The sequence below is a fragment of the Manacus candei genome, unplaced genomic scaffold (genome assembly GCF_025592945.1).
Source record: "Manacus candei isolate 608988 ecotype Guabito, Panama unplaced genomic scaffold, ASM2559294v1 h1tg000056l, whole genome shotgun sequence".
NCBI lineage: Eukaryota > Metazoa > Chordata > Aves > Passeriformes > Pipridae > Manacus > Manacus candei.
This window is the reverse complement of record NW_026138104.1, coordinates 3,456,679-3,479,519: the sequence shown is the minus strand read 5'-3', so window position 1 is coordinate 3,479,519 and position 22,841 is coordinate 3,456,679. Positions and strand designations below refer to the sequence as shown.

General features: G+C 40.2%; 2 protein-coding genes across 13 annotated transcripts in view; one reads left to right on the top strand and one right to left on the bottom strand.

Moving 5' to 3' along the window:
- Nucleotides 1-22,841, top strand: part of ITGA8 (integrin subunit alpha 8) — a 361,437-nt gene that overhangs the window by 307,467 nt on the left and 31,129 nt on the right. The gene's annotated exons all lie outside the window — the stretch shown is intronic.
- On the bottom strand, nt 22-22,707 carry OLAH (oleoyl-ACP hydrolase). Of its 12 annotated transcripts, none has more exons than XM_051802595.1 (10): nt 22,427-22,707; nt 10,727-10,866; nt 10,443-10,605; nt 8,400-8,555; nt 5,315-5,453; nt 3,556-3,694; nt 2,863-2,962; nt 1,696-1,871; nt 702-787; nt 94-489 (listed from the first exon to the last, which is right to left on the bottom strand). In XM_051802595.1, the coding sequence occupies exons 5-10, from the start codon at nt 5,442-5,444 to the stop codon at nt 356-358; spliced, it is 765 nt and encodes a 254-aa protein (XP_051658555.1). In that variant the 5' UTR covers nt 5,445-5,453; nt 8,400-8,555; nt 10,443-10,605; nt 10,727-10,866; nt 22,427-22,707; the 3' UTR covers nt 94-355. The 12 variants fall into 12 exon arrangements, 11 of the variants coding, with proteins under 11 accessions (XP_051658553.1, XP_051658555.1, XP_051658556.1 ...); XM_051802596.1 differs by having other exon boundaries at nt 10,727-10,822; XM_051802598.1 differs by having other exon boundaries at nt 22,452-22,707.

Here is a 22,841-nt window from a genome sequence, read left to right as displayed (position 1 = left end):
TTTCTGTAAGAATTGTGGATTTTTGTGGGTATTAAATTATATTTAGCATTTTTACAGAAGCAGGCAAACAGAAGCTCTAGAAGTAAAATAACATAGCTGTCATTTTTTTCAAATGAGGTTATGGAATGAAGTGAAGAGTTTGTGCACATGCAAGATGAGAAGAGGGAAAAGATGAAACCTGTTTTTTTAAGACAAAGCCAATGTTTATTTTCAGAAAAACCCAGGAAACTCCCCCTTTTAAAGGATTACAGAGGACGAACAGAACAACTCAGGCATAACTGCATGCAGAAATAATGACTTATGAAGTGCTGTGGACTAATATTACACCTTCTGCTATTAAAATTGAGGGAAATAGTCATAGACCAGCATTTTCTATGCATCTTGTTATGTGTTTTGTCAAGAAAATTTCATTAGAGGGCTCTAGCAGATAAAAGTGACCTCCAGGAAGCTCATAAAAGGATGTATCTCCACTTGTTAGTTCTTGCCAACCTGAAAAAGATATGTCAGAAAAATGTCAACGATTGTGACAATTTTACATAACTATTTCAAAATTATTATTTAACAATTATTTTAAATCTTATATCAACATTGAGACTGCTCTGTTGGTTTGTTTCATTTAAGAAGGAGATAAAAGACTCTAGAAGATGCAATTCAGCAGGAAAATGTGTAAGTATAAGAGGAAAACCATTTAAGAAAAGTACCTTGTAAATCATATGGTTTATCATCACCCCCATTAAAGCAGGTAATATCACAAGAGAAGGGGATATCCATTTCTGCCTTCTCAAAACTGTGAACATAAAAAGTAGTCCTAAAACATTCAATAAGATACCCATATTTGGAATTTTCTTCCACATACAAAATAACTTTTTCATTCTCGTCCAAAATCTAACAAACTTCAGGAATTAGATTATGCAGAACATCAGAAGAAATTACCACATCTGGAAGGTTCTTAGCTCCTTGCCCTACTGCAATTAGGTCTAAAATTGTAAAGAAAGAATGACCTGATAGTTAGGGGAGAAAAAGAGCTTCAGCCTGCAATAAAAATTCTCACCTACCATAAACAATCATGTTACCTGCTTATATTCAAGTTCTAATGTTTCAGGGCCTTTCAGTGTCAGGTTCCTAAGACCAAAATGGGTCCCACATCCAAGAGTATCGTTGTCTTTGCCAAGGTGAGAAACCTTAACAACTCAGCCACGTTGGCTGTCATGTAACATCCAGTGGGGACAGCAGTTAGGACAGAAGAAGCTGGTTGCTCTCAAGGTGCCCAGAACACAGGGACTCTTTGCTTCTGGTTAGATTAGGGGATCTTGGATCAGGAGGCTGAATGCAGTGATCCTGAAGCATGATCAGCTGAGATTAGTAGCCTCAGAAAACAATAAAAGATGAGAGAATATTCCCTTTTAGTGGCTGTTAACTGTGGATTCTCAGTATAACTGTAATTCTACCATGACACGTTCACTACTGCAGTAACAGTTTGCTGCTGCAGTGATTGATACAGTAAGCAGTGTTTTCATCTAGGGCTTAAATACTAGAAAACAAATAGAAAAACACACAAAGGAGAGAACTGTTTACTGTTTCATAGTCTTTTTATAACAGAAATGAGAACAAAATATGAAAAAAGAAAAAACCTGACATGATCAGACAGAAGTAAAAATGTAAAATACAAATGTAATACAAAATTGTAAAACTTACGAAAATGTCTGAAACACTCTAAAGTCTTCTTTAAAAGTAAGCAGCAGATTTTTCCTAATGTCTTCGTTATGCAGAAGCACAGAAGGAGTTCCTCCTACAGTTTGTAGATATTCAATAACTTCTTCATCTTTTGCATCAGATACAGAAATGTTTTTGATTGGAAGAATTGCTTCAGACTGTCAGTACCAGATAAAACAAATGAGGTGTTGTATATATTATACTTTAAATTATCTTTTCATTAAAAATCATTTTAGTAAGAAGTACAATAATTCTTCATCTCCAAAATACAATGGCTGATTAATTTAACATCCAAAGAGAACACTTCTTGAAAAGGGTTAGTAAATTATGACTGAGCCAAGTATCTTCCAGGTCTGAAACTTCCACAGACAAATAACCATTAATTCAATTTTGTTCAAGTTTGACTCTTACTATTGAAATGCACCTAATAAAATAATCTGTTTAAGAGAAAGAAAAGCCTAGCAGTGGACATAAACCTGACTAATGTAGGACTGAAGAGACCAACTGATTATGGAAATTTGCAGGAATAACAATTGCTTCCATGAATCACTAGCTCATACGAAGGATTGCTAAGAAGCCCCAGAAAGAGAACGGAAATAGCAAATGCTGACTGAGGACAGGAGGACTGGGAAAAAGCCACTTCACTGCTGTTTTCCTGAGAAAGACTAGCAGAATCAGCAGAACCTGAGAAGAAACTGATTAAAAATCCAACAAAGAATGAGGGAAAGAAATAAATGGACAAATGTACTGAAGGCTGATGCAGGCGGTTTATGAAAGACTAGGTTAAGACAGTTATTTCACATGTTACAGAGAAGAGAGAGCCACTTAGTATTTTGGTTTGATTACTTTTTTAATTTTAAGCCAAAGGCCATAGTAAATAACACAGTATTCAAAAAAGGTAGCATTAGCTCAAGGAGATTGTTCTCCTGAGGCTAAGGTCAGCTAGCAGCAGTGAATATCATGTAGTGCAAAGTTCTGCATCCACCTCATATTTAATTTCCTCTAAGAAAAAACTTTTCTCCATAGATTCTGAAGCAATGCTCATTTTGTATTAAAAGTAATTCTCATGCCATACTGTCAAAAGTTATTTTTACTCTTGATAGCTAATGTACTGTTTTGTTTCATATTGTTAATGATTCTGCAACTTACATTTGGGGCATGTGCCCCCGACACGAAAAGATGGACCGGCTCTAGTCCATACTTTTCTTTCAAATGTAGTGCCACTGCAAAACTCAGGTAAGCTCCAAAACTGTAGTGAAAAGAGAAAATAAAGCAAAGTAAGCAAAAACATACATAAAACTTGGAAAATTTAAACATAGTTCGAATTTCAGTGCTAACTGGATATCTTGAACAGTTACTGAAGCCCTATATGACATATAAATTATAATGATATTCATTAATTGACATGAAGTGTATTCCTACACAGTCTAGTTTTACAAATCAAACCTTTTCTTAATCTTTCTTTTAGTAGTCTCCTTAATTTGCAATAAGAACAGTTATTTTGAATACTTTGGACTAAGCAATCTTCAAAATCTGTGTTTCACAAATGGTTCAACCCCTGCATTCATACAGATCAAGAACTGACACAAATATTAAAAATAAATGCCATAATAAATTATAATTTATCAGAAACACAGTATATTCAGATGTTGTGCCTGAAGCAATAAATAAATAACCAGAGTCTTTTAGAGCAACAGCATGTTTTCGGATGACTTGACAAAAGATCTTGCACAAGCGTATTTTCCTAAAATTTTTGCATATAAAAACAAGTAACTGTCTACTCAACAAGTTCAGAGATAGAAGCTCCTTCACCGAGGTATCTAAAAATGTATATATTTTTACCTGTGACCAAAAAATGCAAATGGTTTTTCTTGAAGTTCTTTTAACAAAACACTTGTAACTTCATTAACCATGCTTGTCATGTCTTTTGCAAAAGGCTCATTAAGACGAGTTTCTCTTCCAGGATACCTTACACAGAACACTGCAGAAGAGGTGGAGGAAGTGAGAGAAAAGGATTATAGTTATTTCAAATAGATAGAGTAAAATAATTTTAATTCAGTTTTTTAATTATTATGCAGAATATACAGATTATTTAAATTAATCCTTCTTACAGTTGATAACCATGTATTTGTTATTGCTACTACTCTGTTTTAATCATATGAGAGATTAGGTTTCCATTCCTTCCTTTACTCACAAATTGATCTGATTTATTCTCCAGTTGATCTGATTGTTAAGTGCCTTGGCTCAGAATCCACAAGGTCTTGATTACAGCTGAGGTTTGAAAGCAACTTTATTACTATTAGGTTAATAACAACCACAAATTCACTCATTTCAATAATAGTAAGTTAAGGGGTGTGTGAAATACATCCTTCCCAGGGCAGCACTATAAAGTTAAACTATATTAGCATTGTACAATCCCTGTTTTCTTCTTTGTTGGCTCTTGAGCATTACACATAGTAAAATGTGTAATCATAGTACAAATTGATGGATATTTATATTTACTTATATTTATCTGGAAGGACATTTTACATACTTTTATTATATTCCTTTCAAAATTGGGGATTTTCCTCTCGCTGTTTAGTGAAAGTAAGAAATGAATAGATCAGAAAAAATGTCGATTTTCTGAACTCTCCTTGATGTAATGCATACTGCTGAACTCATGTGGAAGTAATGGGTCAGACACAAAGTATTTTAGAATAGACGGAATAAACCACTACCTAATACGATACTAGCAGTACAGAAATGTCTGCATCTTCTGTACTTTCTTTCTGCAGAAACCATCTCTGAGAAACCATGCTACACCCTGATTTTATTAATCTGTGTCTGCAGTTGCTCCTAGGCTATTTTCTTAGTAACTTTGTTGGAAGTAGTTCCAGTGGAAAAAACCTCTTTTATTTCTTTCTCTTTTTTTTTTCCGTTTCAAGGAAAATTTAAAAATTTAATGTGACTTGGGCAACTGCTTACCAGAAAGCATATGAGCATTTAGAGGACTGGTACAACTGCAATGGCAGTGCTCGTAAATATAAAATTATTTTTTCTTTGTGGAAGGTCTGTAAAATGGCCTTGGTTCCTCTTCAAATAGTTCAAGCAATGGATCTTTTTTAGTGCTGATACAGCTTGAGAGCAATGAGAAATACTTTGTACTTTAACATAATGTCATTTCACTGTTATAAATTCATAGTTTGAACTTCAGTTTTGATACAAGAAGTGCAAACAATGGATAACAGATACTCTGTGCAGCCTCTCAACATTAAAAATGGTTCTCATATCTTCACCGTTACCCTGGTATATTAGCAATACACAGTGTATTATGTTTGTGAATCATACCAATAGTTTCTGAAGCAGTCAACCATACTATAGTCTTGTGGAACTTAGCTCTGAGGATATAACCTTTAAACCTAGTCAAATATAATTTGATGCAAGGTGGTACAGAAAATGCACCCTGATGGAAATGCTAGTTCCTAATGAATGCTAGTTCCATCCTTTCCGGAGAAGACCCATTGGATAAAGATTCCAGTTATCTCAAGAATATTATATTCCATTCAGAAAATTGGGCTACTGTGTATTTCAGACTTGTGCTTTAACTACAAAAATGACAAACCTTCAATTGAGTTGCTTAACCGTTTGCCCCACTGAGCAAGTAGAGAAGTTCCACCTCCAGCCCATGGAAAGCAAATCAGCCTACAGAGAGCATTTTGCCTTTTGTGCACACAAACAATCAGCTTCTCCATTCCTAAAAACTAAAACAAACAAGGAAATAACATTTCATTCTAGAACAGGACTCTTCAGGTATAGGAAAATTAGATTGAATTAAATCTAAATTGAAACAACAGCCTGCAATATTTTCTGTCATCGGAACTGTTTGTGTTACAACAATTTGTTAGATATGAGGTAATCTTCCTGCAACAGCGTAAACCAGTTCTGCTTTTACAAACAATGGTGGAATAGTATTGAGCAATACCCTTGGTTAATTTTTTCTCAGTCACTAACCACAACATTACAAGCAGCAAAATAGATTGATAAGATATTTCAGGATGACCATTTAAAAAAATAGGCTTTTAGAATATACACAAAAATATAAGGTCTATCTAAAGACCTAGAAAATATAAAGACCACCTAGTTCAATATTCTCTCTACCACAGTGGTAAAATAGATGTCTAGGGAACAGCAGGATGTAGTTTCTTTATATACAGGAAACATCTATGAATGTTTCCTGTGTTCTGGTGTTGGATCAAGGGTTGGACTTGATGATCTCAGAGGTCTTTTCCACCCAATTAATTCTATGATTCTATAAATTACTCTTTCATGTATTTTTCCAGTTTCCCCTTAAATTCCTGTGAACAGGTGGCATCTACAAGATCCTCTTGCAATGAGTTGCACAGCTCTACTGTCTGATGCATAAAGAGTGATGTCCTTTTTTTGTTTTTAATCTGACTTCTACAAATTCATTTGATGGACACAGGGTAGAATAGTAAAGACAGTGAATAGTGCATCCCTCAGGGTTTGCCACTGAGCAGTTTTAAGGTTTTCTGTCATACCGCCTCTGCCCTCCCTCAGCTCTTCTTCCTGAATGAAAAGACCTGGCTTGCTTAGGTATTCCTCAATGGCACTAATGACCATCATCACTGCCATCTCTGGACTACTAGTTTTGTTATTTTCTTTTAAGATGGTGGAGTGACCAGAGCCACATTCAGCTTTATCACAGCAGCTTTAGTATTTTCACTTAGTGACTCATAAAAGTAACAGCTAAAGCAAGATTTATAAGTACTCCTTCCTTCTTCCCGAGAAGGAAGAATAGCATTGAAGATGCCAAGTTCATTGTCTCTAACATCAGATACTGTCTTTATTGTCTGAAGAAAAAAGCAATTCTCAACCATTTCTATACTTCTTTCCCAATTTTCATGTTCTGTTGAAAGAACCTGGGAACAGCATGTGCGACAGAAATACCTGGTGGAGATAAATTCATTAGAAATATACTGATAAATAATTTTTATAAAATGCAACCATTAGGATAAACTCCCATGTTCTTGTTAAAAAGATTGAAAAAAATAGTAATTAGGGGATACCAAGCAGCAAAATTCCATTTCTAAAATGCTGCAAATCACTAAGGGTGTTATCTCTTGCCTTGAAGGCAGCTTAGTGTGTGCAAAGGCTGATTCACCATAAAATACACATGTGCCTACACGGTCTTTTTTCTCTCTACAAAAAGTTTCAGAAATGCAACCAGATCAGAATAAGCAGCAATCCAGACCTTAAAACTACATAACATAAGCAAGGCAGAAGAAAACTGATGCAAATGTTGCTGTGGCAGTTGCTTGATTTCCAAGTGTTTAAACTGAAAAGTTTGTCAACGTTTGTTAAAGAATCACTTCAAAGAAACAATAAGAGCAAGCAAAAGAAAAAAAAGTGTATCAAAAATCACGGGACAGACAATGTGAGCTTAAAAGTAGCTGAAGGATAGTGGAACCAGTGCTGCAGAAGGCATAATTCCTCTGAAGGATTCATTGAGCTTCAGTACAGTTAGTTCCATTTACATAGTCACTTCTTCCACAAAAAGGCACAAAACCTCAAACATTTCTGAAGCCAATGTTTTAACTTGACAGTCAAATAGCAAAAGAAGAATCTCTTCTCAAACTATTCCAAAGGCAATATAAAAATTTCAAGCATGATAAAGAAGCACAGTTAGTCAAAGTCCTTAGATTATTAAAAGATACATCCCCAGTCACTGAGAAACTTTCCCACTTTATACTCATACAGATTTACCCCATCACCATCCAGCTTATTTTAGATACAAATACCTGAACAGTTGGGAAGACCACCAGTGCCAGGAAATGACAGCCCGAGGGTGGATCCCCTTCTCTGCCGTGCACAGCAAGAAGCTGCACAACCATCTGCTTTTAAGTCTTTTCTAGACTCCAGGGGAGGAGCTCACACCCAAAAAAGGGCAGGATTGAGGCACACAGCATCCCAGAAGGCAGAAACATCACGTGTTAGATGTGACACACGGAATTTGGCAGAAAAATAAGGAAGACACACCTCATTAATCCCAGTGATTTAAAACACACAGGTTGGCATGCCCATGACAGAAGTTGTAGCACTTTCAATACATGGAGGCCCACAGCCTCGCTGACAGAAAAGCCTGCCTTTTTTAAGAACTGTATCCAGAAGTACAGCACTCACACCTCGGCTGCAGAGTTTTATAGGGTTCTGAAAATGCTCATGTAGGAGACCACCACCTGATTTGATTAAAACATTGCATTTGGTTATTAGGCCAGTTGCAATTTCTGCAAGCTGAAAGACAGCATTTCATGAACTACACGCTGTGGTTACGTATCCTGATTTCATGTGAGCTACCACGTTATGCTCCTGGTGACCAGATGCTATCAGTAACCTAAAAGCATCAGTCTATTTTGTAACTGCATTTGTAATACCAGGAAGATTGGCTTCCTTCCCACCTTTTTCTTTTTAATGTTACTCTACCAAGAGTATCAGTGACAATAAAATAAAAATATTCACAAACGGTGATAAAAACTAAGGAACCTGAGTGCCAAAATGGGTTCTGATGCTTAACTTGGACATGTAGGCTGGACTACTTAGTGGTTTTCACACTGTTCTTAATTCTTACACATTTCTCTTCATCATATCTAGGAAACTGAAAAATCTACGGTGTTAAGAGAAAAGCCCACCTTTTGACCAGCCAGTCATTAAGCACTGCTCCTTTCCCAAACAAGGGCTGCAGTCTTCTACTCATTTCTGATTTCTGCTTTCCTGGAGAACCTTAAATCAACCCTTGTGGCTGCAGGCTCTGCATCGAGGTCTGGTCCCATGCTCTGCAGCTGCCACTTCTAAAAGGCAAAAGTACAAACTCACAGTACTTTTACGTTGTAACTCACAGGTTTTATAGTATATTCTGCATTGCAAAGGAACCAGATGGATCAAGTCCAACTCTTTAAGTGAATGGCCCATATGGGGATCAAACCCACAACCTTGGTGTTATTAGCACCGTGCTCTAACCAACTGAGCTATGGAGTACAATGAGGGACACCTATGCTTTGAAGGTGCACGATTTAAAGCATCTTATATTGGCTAGTCCTGACCTGTGCTGCTGTGCTCAATACTGCTTCTCCATATGATATATCTAGTAGCAGAGGCATTTGATTATAAGTTACAATTTGTAATAAAGCACCTAAGACACTTTATTTACTCCTACCTCAAATTGTGCCAACAAAATAATCTGACACTCGATGTTAATGTTACAAAAGCCAGCTGTTATAAACATCAGGCTCACTAATAATATTCCTAAAAGTAATAAAATACTACTGGAAACAATTATTTCCTAACTAAGGCTGAAAATAAAAGAGGTTAAGAATAAGATTTTGAAAGTACAGCATTAATCAAATAGCAGGCTATTTCCTTAAAAATAATGAAATGAAGAATTGTATGTGTTACTTGGTTTTGTTTGCCTTCTAATTCTTTGTGTCAAAGGACTAGAAAATTTATTGGGTTTCATATAAAAAATGAAAATTTTTACAAATTAAGTAGTTCCAGGAGATGCCACTTTTATCCAAAATTATGCTTGGCCTTTCCAAGGTTGAAGGTAAAAAAGGGCTTCACAGAACTGATTTGTCAACTCAGCACTAGTACACAGAGTAGACTAGAATGTTTCAGTTGGAAGGGACTTAAAATGGTCACCTCATCCAACTGCCTGACCAATTCAGGGCTGACCAAGTTAAAGCATGTTATTAGGGATTGTCCCAAACCCTCTTAAACACTGACAGGCTGGGGGCATCAACCATCCTTCTAGGAAGCCTGTACAATCTAAACCTCCCCTGGCACAGCTTTGAACCATTCCCAAACGTCCTGTCACTGGATACCAGAGACCAGAGCTCAGCACCTCCCTCTCTGCTTCCCCTCTTCAGGAAGCTGTAGAAAGCAATGAGGCCTCTTAGCCTCCTTTTCTGCAAAGCAGACAAGCCCAAAGTCCTCAGCCACTCCTCAGAGGACATTCCTTCCAGCACTTTCACCAGCTTTGTTGCCTTTGGTGATGTGTTTGATGCACAAACCCCAGGATGCAGTTTGCTTTCCTGGCTGCCTGGGCACACTGCTGACTCACAGTGAGCCTGCTGGCAGCCAGCACCCCCAGATTGCTTTCTGCAGGGGTGATGTCCAAAGTTATGGTGAAGGCCGTAGTCCTGGAGTCAGGTATTGATATTCTGGGCTCACCTGTTTCTTCCAAAGTCTCCTTCCATTACTGGGAGGACTGAGGAAAACATCGCCTGTGCTCTGGAATTTTTTAGCATTCTTTCCAGGGCTCTTTTTATCGTGACACCATTTGTATGCGTGTGAAAGAGCAGGAATAAATAATAGTATGAAGGTTGTATTAGGCTGTTCAGTTTTGTGGTGACATCCCTAATTTGGGCCCCAGGGAAGCAGCAAACTTCTCTGAAAAGAGGGTCTGGTCTGCAAATGAGTGCTTCCATTCCATACAGAGGGAGTCACCAGTGCCCATAACTCACCACTGTTTCTTCCTGACGCACGTCTTAATGCAAGTTTTGTTGCAAGAGGTTGATCTCTCTGACCTTGGCAAGACTTTGTACAAGGGCCTTGTACCTGTTCTGTCAGGGTATCTTAGAGGGCAACTTGAAGGGTAAGGAGGGGTTTCTTTTACCACTCTGTCCTGTAATATTGTTCCACCCCTCCTTCCTTCTGGTACAAAGCAGATCCAGAACCTACCTCTTAGTGGCCATGCCGACTTGGCTTCCACGTGTCACAGATGGCAGACTATGGCTCCACTGATTAATCTCCCTCTCAGACTCTTGAATGCTCCTCAGAAGTTCCTCATTTAAAGCTTTCTTAGCTGTTGTTTTATGGTAATTTTCAGTCTCTTTTGGACTACAACAGAAATACAAATGGATGTAATGGTAAGTCAGGAAAGTATAACTGTTTCAGAAATCATAAAGATATAGTGCAAGAGTAGATTTTTATCCAGTAGTTATTAATGTTGAAAACTCACCAAGGTAATTCTTGTTTAAGAACAGAAACATTGCTTGGGGAGTTGCAATTCACCAATAGTGATTTAATGAGACTCATTTTGAGCACATATAGATCCCTGAAGTAAAATAACAAAGAAGCATGTGTTTCTCAGTTGCACACCTAGCATTTAAAGAACCATGTTGTGTATGTTGCTTAATAAAAGTTGACATCTATTACTGACAGTTGTGAAATACATTGGATTATATGTACTGTGAGCAATGTAATTTGTTTTCTCCTCAGTGATTATTTATTGTCTTTCATTATTTATTATTTTAACAAATCTGCACAGCTTTAGCACCTTTACTGCAACTATACTTCATTTTCTAGTCAATCAACTTCAAAGGATAAAAGTAAGGATGCACTTAGATCTTTCTCTTAAAAATGACCATTAGCTGCTTATATGAAGAGACATGAAATTAAGCAGATCTCATGCCATCCAAAGGAAAGCAGGAGTAACCCTCATCTCTATGAAAGTCTTGAGACAGAGACAGTCAAATGAATCCCAACTTATTATTACTCTTAAGTATGACCTCAGAGGATTACACACAAGCAATAGAAGCCATGCAGATGAATTATGGAGGGAACAGTGGATTTTGCAGAAGAGAAGACTCAATTTAGAGATGCATTAATAGGATCTCATGGAGATATTTGGAAACATGAGTGACACTAGAGTACTGAAGAGATCTCACTTGGAAGTGTTGTTAAGTTTCTTCAAGAAAGGTGAGTTCAAACCAGATCTGATGCAAGGTGTGGCTAGAAAAGAAAACTTATGAAAGAGAATACATAACCTTTTACAAATACACTGGAAGATGAGGCTGAGGGAAGCGAGGACATTCCAAAAAATGGTTACTGTTCATGTTCTAGTCATGGCTAGAAATAAGATTTTTAACCATTGTACCCATCAGACTCTGGAACAGCTCCAGAAAAGCTGCCTGCTTTAAGGTGGACATTCAGGTTATTACAGTGGTTCTAGAACATGTATATGTCATGGCTTGGTGAATACTTCCAGCACCATGCACCTATTAGTTTGATGCAGGAATGAGTCTGTATGTGTGTGAAAAAAGCCAGCAAGTTGCAATGCTGCAAAATAGTCTTGCTAATAGAGAACTCGTTTAATGTAACAAATACAGAGGCCTTTTGTATTATTGTATGCAATACACAGAACATGCACTGAGGTCAGTCTGCTAAGGTCTGCTGACCAAGAAAGAAAATAAAATTCAAAGGTAGTCAGAGAAAACAGGAAGTCTGGAGGGACTAGAATACAGTAGAAAATCTGACTTTCAGTCTTGCAAAGAGAAATAAAGTGTGAAAGTTACATAAAAATAGTCAGTTTATATACAGGCCTGGCCATAGGAAATAACAGAAAACAGAGTGGAAATCTCTGTTGCTGTGTCAGTAGAAGACAAACATGAGCTGAGCTACTATGTGCATCATAGTAACTGACAGAACTGCTTCAATGGTCCAACCAAAAAAATTGCTTCTTAGAAAGAACAAAACTCTACCAAGACCAATTTGCCCCTGTTCCTGCCATGTGGTCAGTTGCAGACACAAAAATGCACCATGGCAGGATCCCAGCTTCCTAGAGGAGAACTGCCTAGTCTTTCTCCTTGCAGCAAACTCTATAACCAGGGGAATGGTGTCTGAGTTCAAAAAGCCAGATTTTATAAGAATCAAAATGCTAACAATGAACCTTCAAATAAATTTGGGCAGGAAACAGACTCTCTCATACTCTCAGCTGCTCAGCCCACATTGCAGTCTTTAAACTTCTACCTAAGGGGGCTCAGATGCTCCCTGTCTAGGCACTCTGCAGAAGTCACCATTAATGTAGAGTGCGACAGTGTTAGCAATGCAAACTGCTGGTCAGTAACAACTTCCCATAGGAACAGGGTCAGGCATATAAAATGATAAAAAACAAAAAACTCCATATACTATTGGCTCAGATACATCACACAGCTTAGAACCCAAATTTTAGTCTCTAATTTTGGAGACTCATTTACAGCTTTAGGACAAAGCTCACTCTACAGAGATTCTTTCAGTCAGAAAAGACACCTAAAACACTCAAGGCTGGGATGCAAATTTCAATACCTAGAACAAGAGCACGTGACATGGTCAGTTGTACAAACGCTCCCTCCTTCTCTCTCTGTCTGTCTGTAAAACAGAGTCACATAAGCTGTCAACACTCAGCCACTGAAAGTGAATAGCAGTGCTAATTTGATGAGAACGTGTGTGTCATTCAGAGTTTGACCCACTCTATCTGCCACATAAATTAGGGCAAAAAATGGGTTTATCCCATTTACTTCCATCACCATGCACAAAAGTATGTCCTGGAAAAAAGGGGGAGGATGACCATAAGCAACTGAACAGTGCATTGTATCTTTGCGTGCTCTAAACCAGACAAGGCTTGTTTTCCTTTCCTTCACAGGTGCAGATGTTGTCCCTGTCAGCAACTCTTGATGCCAAACTGACAAGAATCTGGAGAACTTGCAGAACTGCTACTCTGGAGAAACAGCAGCTTCAGCAGGAAATCCCTCCATCTCCCACCAGTGCTGCTCTTGGGTCCTGGACTGCCATTTTAAATGGTGGGTGACCAGTCAAAATTACAAGAGCGGGAGGGAAAGTGAAAGGACATAGCAGGTTACAAAAGAGAGAGTTTTGCTTTCCTAAAAGTAATGGTAAGTGAGGTAGTATCAGGACTTACAAGAATAAAATACACAAACATTAGGAAACCTAGTAGGGTAGAGAGAGAACCTGCTTAGACAGAAAGGCATAAAGGCCACAGATAACAGGAATCTGCTCCTTTCATATCCTGTGCATAGAAGGTACATGTAGCACAGAGAACGCTGGCACTACACTTTTACCACAGCAATCCAGATCTTGCAGTGGGATGATAACATGCACACTCCACTTCCCCTCTACAAGAAATAAGGACATGACTAAAATAGGCATGAGGCTTACAGATATCAAGGTTTAGCCTCATAATGCAGTGGTACAGAAAGTATTCAGTGGACTTGGCCATTTCAAGTTGATTACCCACTGACAAGCAGTAGCTGCAAGGCTTCACAGGGCCACACCCTTTTAAACACAAATATTTTTGTGAGATGATAGTGCAATCCTCATGCCTTCTCACAACCAACTCTATCGCTTTCAATCTGAAAGTTCTGCATTCATTACTGGCTATCCAGCATCCTATGGGTGATATTGCCCCATCAGCTGGAACTCAATTCCTGTGTCCACACCTATTGGCTCCCCATCAGAAGAGGAAATTCAGCAGCAAGGACTCCAGGAAAACCATTCCAAGTGTTTTTTTATCTCACACAAGCAGAAATATGCTAATAAGGAATGGAAACAAATAAAAGAATCCTGTAAAAAATCAGTAACGGGGCCAGATTTCTTAGTCATAGCATGACTTACAGGAGTATTTGATGACAACAGGAGTAAAACCATATTCCAAATTGATTATTGCCTTTGCTGCAAAGAAAGCTGTTGTGGGGAAGGCAAGTATGGGGTGCGGAGAAATTCTGCAGTTCAGACAGAACATAACTTAGACAAAAACGTAACTTAGATGCAGATTTGTTATCAGCTTTGTCTAATCTTGCTGATAATGAAGGAGATAATCTCTCCCTTCCCAGCTCCTCAGAGCATAGCATTCTTACCCCCATGTTTTTATTAGCACTAGCAACTACGTATCTCTGTAGTAAGAGCACATTGTTATCAAGCTGAAAACTAATACTTATCCTGTAGTTTGGTTTTCACCAACATCAGTCAGCTGCCCCTATACAGTCTCACCATCCTCCTGCTAAAAAGGAAAGAAGCCTTTTATGACCTTTTTGCAAGCTTTGACCCACTTAATCCAGATGGACAGGTGCATGTTGATATTACATATACAGCCCCAAGGTTTGGATGTAAAAGACACTACTGTGCCAACCTAATGGAGTAATTTGCCCTTAAGAATTATTTTACAACTCCTCCTGAAACAAAGAACCTGCAGAGTCTGTCTTACTGGCTTAAAGATACATTCATCTTATCTAATCTTCATTCAGGAAAAAAAAAGGCTGTACAGAAGAAAGAATTACTACATGAATAAATAATCTTCTTGGGAACTAGGTGAACTACCATCAAACCTTCGTGATGCAATCATCATCACCTTGTATAAGAAGAAAGGAGATAAATCAGACTGTTCAAATTACAGAGGTATTACTCTGCTCTCCATTGCTGGTAAAATCCTGGCAAGAATACTTTTGAACAGACTAATACCTGCTATAGAGAAGAACTTCTACCTGAAAGCCAATGTGGTTTCAGAACCAACGGGAGTACCACAGACATTGTATTTGTTCTCAGACAACTGCAAGAGAAATGTAGGGAACAGAACAAAGGTCTCTACGTAACCTTTGCTGACCTCACCAAGGCTTTCGATACTGTGAGCAGAAAAGGTCTATGGTAGATTTTGGAACATTTAGGATGTCCCCCCCAAGTTCCTTAAAATGATCATCTCACTCCATGCGGATCAGCGCAGCCAGGTCAGATATGGCAATGCACTTTCTGAGCCCTTTGTAATAACCAGTGGTGTGAAACAAGGCTGCGTTCTCACACCAACCCTATTCACAGTCTTTTTCAGCATGATGCTCCAAAGGGCCACTGCAGACCTCGAGGATCAGGACGGTATCTACATTCGATACCGTACTGATGGAAGCCTTTTCAACCTAAGGTGACTGAAGGCCCACACTAAGACCTTAAATCATCTTGTCCAGGAGCTGCTTTACACTGACGATGCTGCCCTCATCGCCCACACAGAAGCAGCTCTGCAGCATTTAACATCCTGCTTTGCAGACACTGCTGAGCATTTTGGGCTGGAAGTCAGTTTTCTATCAACCAGCACCTCAGGAAGTCTTCCATCATCCCCATATCACCATTGGCCAATCAGAGCTCAAATCAGTCCAGCAATTTAATTACCTAGGATGGTAAGACTGACGGAGAGATAGACAACAGGTTAGCAAAGGTATATAGAGCTTTTGGAAAACTCCATAAAAGAGTTTGGTGTAATAAACAACTGAAGAAAAGTACAAAGATCAGTGTTTACAGAGCCATTGTGCTGTCTACTCTTTTATATGGGTCTGAATCATGGGTCATCTACCGCCACCACCTGCGACTCTTAGAATGCTTCCATCAATGCTGCCTCCATACAATCCTAAACATCCACTGGTCAGATTAATGGCTGTTCTTGAACAGGCAGCAGTTACAAGCATTGAGGCCATGTTGCTGAGAACACAGCTGTGTTGGGCAGGACATGTCTCCAGGATGAAGGACCACCACCTCCCTAAGGTCTTGCTTTATGGTGAACTTGCCACCAGCTGCCGCATGAGAGGAGCCCCAAAGAGGAGATACAAGGACTCCCTGAAACAACATCTCAACCTTGGCCATATTAATCATCATAACTGGTCTACTCTGGCCTCCAATCGGGAGGTCTGGAGACACACTATTTGCAACACTGCTGCTTCTTTTGAGAATGCACACAGGATCACTCTTGAGGAGAAAAGACAACACAGAAAGAACCATGTCCTGTCAATACCACCTAAGGAATCTTTCTGCTGTGCCTTTTGCAATCGGACATGTCTATCTCATATTGGCCTTTTTAGCCACCAGCATGCTTGTAGCAAGTGTGGATAGAGTCCTTCCCAAATCTTCATTCGTGAAGCCTAGCCACGATGAATCTTCTTTGGAGTACATTCAGCTGAATCTGGATTTATTTGAAATAACATATCTGGTTAGGAAAAGGTCTATTTTTATTTCTCTCATTTTTTACAAGGCAACAGTTTTAAAAAAATGGATTATTTCCAAATTGTCTTTATATTTTCCTCTACTTCCACCTATTGGCCTTAAACCTAAGATCTACCTCCGACCCTATTACAGTGAGGACAGGATACATAAGAATTCTTCTGCATAAACAAGCTTTTATTTTATTAACTATAAATTTTAAGTTAGATGTGTGATCTGATGAATTAATGGCTGACAAATCTGCTTTAGAATGTTCACAGTCAAAAACAATGTTTCTTTCTAGAACTATTGGCAAAGAAATGGTTCAGTGTGAGAAAAAAAAATGCCAACCTGTATTTTAAGAAAGTATTTCCTGGTTTTTATTCTCTTTACATTTAAAATATAATGAAAATAAAATTCTAGTTCTATAAAGTGCTGTATAAAAGATTAAGAACTACCAGTTAAATCACAGAGTAATTTTGGTTGAAAGAGACCTCTAAAGATCATATAGTCCAAGTCCTGTCTCGTTAGGTGTTGAGTATCTCCAAGAATGGAGATTCCATAACCTCCCTAGGTAACTATGTTCCACTGTTCAATCACACTCATAGTGAGGATATTTTTCTTTCTAATTCCTTGTTGTGACTTGTATCTGCAAGTCGTTTGTCTTTTTGCTGAGTACATCCAAGAAGAGTCTGGCTCTGTCCATCCTCTGCATATTGTTTCATTAGGTAGGTGAAGACATCCTCATTTAGCACTCCCCTCTTAAGACAAAACCCTTTATCTCAGACTCTCCTTGTGCACCACCCACCCCAGTCACAATTGCAGGGAACCCTGCCGCACTTACTTCAGTATCTCAACATCCTTCTAATGCGGTGGAATTAAACATGGACACAGATGTGGCATAGCAAAGAAATTTCTGATTATTTTTCAAACATGCTTTGGAGACATGGCCTTTCAGGGCATGATGAGCTTTTACATTAGCTTTATTCATTGCCATGGCATCACTTTATGTAGGTGAAAAAGTACTAATTGAGAAGTAAAATTGAAAACACAAGCGACAACAAAACTACTTTTGCACTGATCAGATGCTAAGACAAATGGACCAATAGCCCCATCCTGCAGGGAACATAAAGCCAAAGGTAAAGAAACACCAAGTGCTTGCAGCATAGGGCTGTTTTGATATTTCCCTAAGGAAAATATATTGTATAGCATACAGTCTAGAAATCTGTAGAATGAGTCTTTGTGAATGGCAAGAGTGTGGTATTTGCCAGTGGGGCAGTCCAGGACCAGAGAAGCTTCTCAGTATCTAGGCACTTGTAAATCCTACATCCTAGACCCATCCCATTCAGGCATACATTGTCTGCAGACTCTGGAAGCCAGGCAAAAAGCAATCATATCCCCAGATGGCAAGTAGAACCAAGTCTACTTACAGAATTTAGATTTAAGCTATTTGTTCACCTCCCACCAATAACTGCAGAAGTGGAATAGTGAGCTGAGAGTCAAATGATCCACTTCACTGGTAGGTACAGAGTCTGCTGTCAAAGCCACTGGATTGCCTACAGCTAGGCAGGCATCTGAGAAGCCTTAACAAGTCAGGGCATCGACAACTTGGTATCTGCAATCCTGCAATAACAGAGCTGGCAGACTGTAGGACAGTTAGGCAATGTCATTCTCTACCGATTTTATCTTCACAAGAGGAATGCAGTTTGTGCAGCTGAGGGATACCAGTGTATCTCAGTGTCCTAAACATTGCGAATTTCTGTTGAAATTTTTTTCAACCACTGGAAATACCTTGCACATTACCATATCATACATGTTTCGTTACATTCATTACTCACACAATCATTTAAAAAAGTTAAAAAATATGTATTTTCGGGGTATATACTTAGGCTTTCTGGAAAATTACAGGTTCATGAAAAGAAGTGTCCAGTTAGAGAGAAAACACATCCGTTACATACATCATAATATTTATTACAGGTTTTTAAGGATTATGTACTTATATCCCTAGAAATTTTTCTACTCAGCGAGAAGCAATGGTGTGATTTCCCACTTAGAAGACAGCAAAATTAATAAACCACAGGAAAAAATTCTGTGGGAAACCATATCTCAGTAGACCCTGAGTTCAAGAAAATACTGGTCTTTGCTTTTTGAAAAATAAAGACAAAGGCAATCTTTCATCATTATATCTAGACAATATAAATTAATGGAAAAAGTAAAAGTAAGGAGCATACTCAACTTTTTTCTCCACTGGTCATATTTTTCCCAGCAACATATAACTCATGGCTACATTTTTAGCAGATTATATTCCAAATAGGTGAATGTCACTGCTAACATCTAAAAGCTGCTGCTGGAAAAAAAAAAAGTCATTACCAACTGAAATTCTGTCCTCCAGAAAGCTGTCTACTCATCCTTTATTTAAGCTTGAAAAAACGTGGAAAATTATTACAGAGAAACTTACTTGTGGGAGACTTGCAGCTGATATGCTCACACCATCAGTAATACAAAACTGTTGAAATAAATGATTAAAATAAAACACAACACGCATTCCCCATTTTACTAACCGGACCTTCCAGGATTTTGAAACTGCAAACATACAGACTATGTAGATGCTTTAAAAGTGAGTGTGACAATATAATCTCCCCTCCTTTCCTACTGTCTCTGCTGTCAGCCTGGTTCTGCTATGGCACAATTGCATAACCTTTGCTCAGATTTTTTAGGAAATCATTAAATTGAGAGAAAGCTCTATGAAGAAGTCCACAGAGTCGAGTCATGAAATATAAGAGAGACAAAACTGGAGATAAAGGATGCTGAGATTGGGCCAGGCAAGAAGCTCAAGAGGAAGAACATCAATGTGGAAAGATGATTAACATCTCAAGGGAAAAATTAGGTGGAAGACAATCTGGATGAGGGGATCGAATGCACCCTCAGTAAATTCACAGTTGAGTGGGACTGTCAATCTGCTGGACGGTGGGATCTGGACAGGCTGGATCAATCGGACGAGGCCAATGGTGTGAAGTTCAATACAGCAAAGTGCTGAGTCCCACCCTTGGATCACAACCCCCCCATGCACCGCTACAGGCTTTGGGAAGAGTGGCTGGAAAGCTGCCCGATGGAAAAGGACCTGGGGTTGCTCATCAACAGCCAGCTGAATACGAGCCAGCAGTGTGCCCAGGTGTCCAAAAGGGCCAATGGCAACCTAGCTTGTATCAGACCTAGTGTGGCCAGCAGGACTAGGGAAGGGATCATAGCTCTGTTCTCAGTACTTGTGAGGCCACAACTCAAATACTGGGTTCAGTTTTGGGCCCCTCACTAGAGGAAAGACATTGAGGTGCTGGAGTGAGTCCAGAGAAAGGCAATGAAGCTGGTGAAGGATCTGGAACATAAGTCCTATGAGGAGCATCTGATGGTACTGAGGTTGTTTAGCTTGGAAAAAAGAAGGCTCAGGAGGGACCTTATCACTTTCTACAACTACCTGAAAGGAGGTTGTAGCAAGGTGGGGGTCAGTCTCTTCTCCCAAGTAACAAGCAATAGGACAAGAGGACATTGCCTCAAGTTGCACAAGGGAGGTTCAGGCTGGACATTAGGAAAAATTTCTTCATTGAAAGAGTGGTTAAGCATTGGAAGAGGCTCCCAGGGAAGTGGTGGAGTCACCATCTCTGGAAGTCTTCAAAAAATGAGCAGATGTGGCATTTTATGATACAATCTAGTGGGCATGGTGGTATTCGGTCAAAGGCTGGACTTGATTATCTTGGAGGTCTTTTCCAATTTTAATGATTCTATGACTCCGTGATCAAGCATGTGCCACAGGGAGCAGTGAAAGCTTACCCTTTTCCATCCGACTAGCAAAGACTCCATAGGTGGTTAACATTCCTTTAGTAGGGCATTAATCTTGACTATCTGTTGTGTGTATTAACCACAAAGTAACTCCTTTACATATAAGTGCACATAGCAAGAGATGACAGAACAAAGTGGCCCAGAAAAGAAGAGTGAGATAGGTGTGCTGGTTTTGGCTGGGGTAGAGTTAATTTTCTTCACAGTGGCTAGTATAGGGCTGTGGTTTGGATTTGTGTTGATAATATAGAAATGCTTTTGTTATTGCTAAGCAGGGATTCCACAGAGCCAAGGCCTTTTCTGCTTTTTGTACTGCCACACTGGTAACAAAGCTGAGAGTGTGTGGGAAGTTGGGAGAAGGCACAGCCAGGACAGGTGACGCCACTTGATCAAAGGGATATTTCATACCATATGACATCATGCTCAGTACCTAAAGTGGGAGGGAAGAAGATGGAAGGGGGGGGGCATTTTGAGTGATGGCATTTGTTTTCCCAAGTAAATGTTATGGGTGACAGAGCCCTGCTTTCCTGGGGATGGCTGAACACCTGCCTGCCCATGGGAAGCAGTGAATTAATTCCTTGTTTTGCTTTGCTTGTGTGTGCGGCTTTTGCTTTCCTTATTAAACTGTCTTTATCTCAGCCCATAAGTTTTCTAACTTCATCTGATTCTCTCCCTGATTCCACTCATTGAATGAGCAGCTGTGTGGTGCTTGGCTGCTGGCTAGGGTTAAGCCACAACAGTAGGCAATGGGAAGTCATTTTGGCAGCAAAGGTATGTAGTAACAGAGAAGCAAACTGAAGGTGCCACTGCTGCAGATGGAAAGAGGAAAGAAGTCAAGCAACAAAGCCTTGTGCACATTAGCTCTGAGTGACAATGATGACTTTTGTTCTAAGCATGGCAGGTTATGTCACAGAAAATATTTAATTTATGGATCTAGGCCGAGCCATAGCTTTTCAGCACAAACCACCCATGTACACATGCAAGTGTCAGAGACCCCTTCAGTGAGCCCAAGACCTGGGCAGGCATCTCTGAAAGCAGACACCTCATTAACCATGGGAAGTAGGACTTTGTGGGCCTCACAGGTCTTTCCCAGCATAAGTGGTGCTTCACCATGTGGTGAAATATTTGCTCCATGATGTGACAACTTCTCCAAATGCCACCCACTCTCACTGCTGGCGGTTTCTGCTTAATCCTGCTCCCATGAATCTGCAAGTCACACCCCACAAGCCTCTCTCCCACACACCATTTTAAAAGGTGGCACAGAAACCCATCAGTCTAGCCCAGACCTGCTCCACAGAAACACCCTTGCAGATTCCTGAGCTACTGCCCACCCACAAAGCAGTTGGGCCACCTACCCTGGGCGAGGAGCCCCCCAGGGCCAGCCAGGGCTTGCAGCTGGGCTTAGTCCAACTAAGGATGCCACTGGACTTCAGAGCAGAGCCCATGAGGGACAGCAGCTGGGAAGAGCCCATGCACTCAGGACAGCCCCAGCTGTGCTTTCCCCACATGTCACAAATCATAGAATATCCTGAGTTGGAAGGGACCCACAAGAATCATTGAAGTCCAAGTCTTGGCCCTACACAGGACCATCCCAAGAATCACACCATGTGCCTGAGAGCATTGTCTAAGTGCTTCTTGAACTCTGTCAGGCTTGGTGCTGTGACCACTTCCCTGGGGAACCTGTTCCAGTGCCCAAACACCTTCTGGGTGAAGAACCGCTTTCTAAGATCCAACCTAAACCTCCCCTGACACAATTTCAGGCCATTCCCTCAGGTCCTGTGACTGGTCACCACAGAGAAGAGATGAGTGTCTGCCTCTCCTCTTCCCCTAACAAGGAAGTTGTAACTGCAATGAGGTCTCCCCTCAGTCTCCTCTTCTCCAGGCTGAACAAACCAAGTGACCTCAGCTGCTCCTCATACGGCTTCCCCTCAAGGCCCTTCACCATCTTCATTGCCCTCCTTTGGACACTCTCTAACAGCTTAATATCTTTCTTATATTGTCGTGCCCAAAACTGCACACACAGTACTCAAGGTGAGGCCGCACCAGTGCAGAGCAAAGCAGGACAATCCCCTCCCTTGACCGGCTGGCGATGCTTTACCTGATGCCCTCAGGACACAGTTGACCCTCCTGGCTGCCAGGGCACTGCTGACTCACGTTCAACTTGCCATCGACCAGGATCCCCAGGTCTCCAGCCTCTCGTTCCCCAGTCTATACTCACAACCAGGGTTTCCTCATCCCAGGGGCAGAATCCGGCACTTGCCCATGTTAAGCTTCACACGGTTGCTGACTGCCCAACCCTCCGATTTGTCGAGGTCTCTCTGCAGGGCCTCCCCTCCTTCGAGGAAGTCGACAGCTCCTGCCAACTTAAAATTGTTCTTTTATTTACACCCCACCCCAGGGCCCCCGGAGCGCAGGAGGCGGTCGGGCCTCTCTCCGCTCCCACCCCTGCGCCCGCCCCGCCCCGCGCGGCTTCCGGACGCGCTGGGAAGTGGGGCAGAAGCGAGGGCGGCGGC

Excerpts from the sequence above, each read along its gene's own strand:
- OLAH (XM_051802593.1), bottom strand. The coding sequence starts at position 7,604 with ATGGTTGTGCAGCTTCTTGCTGTGCACGGCAGAGAAGGGGATCCACCC. Across the intron at positions 1,872-2,862 it reads CGGGGGCACATGCCCCAAAT|TCTGAAGCAATTCTTCCAAT; the intron begins GTAAGTTGCAGA and ends TGGTACTGACAG. Across the intron at positions 788-1,695 it reads AGAGTGTTTCAGACATTTTC|TTTTGAGAAGGCAGAAATGG; the intron begins GTAAGTTTTACA and ends TTATGTTCACAG.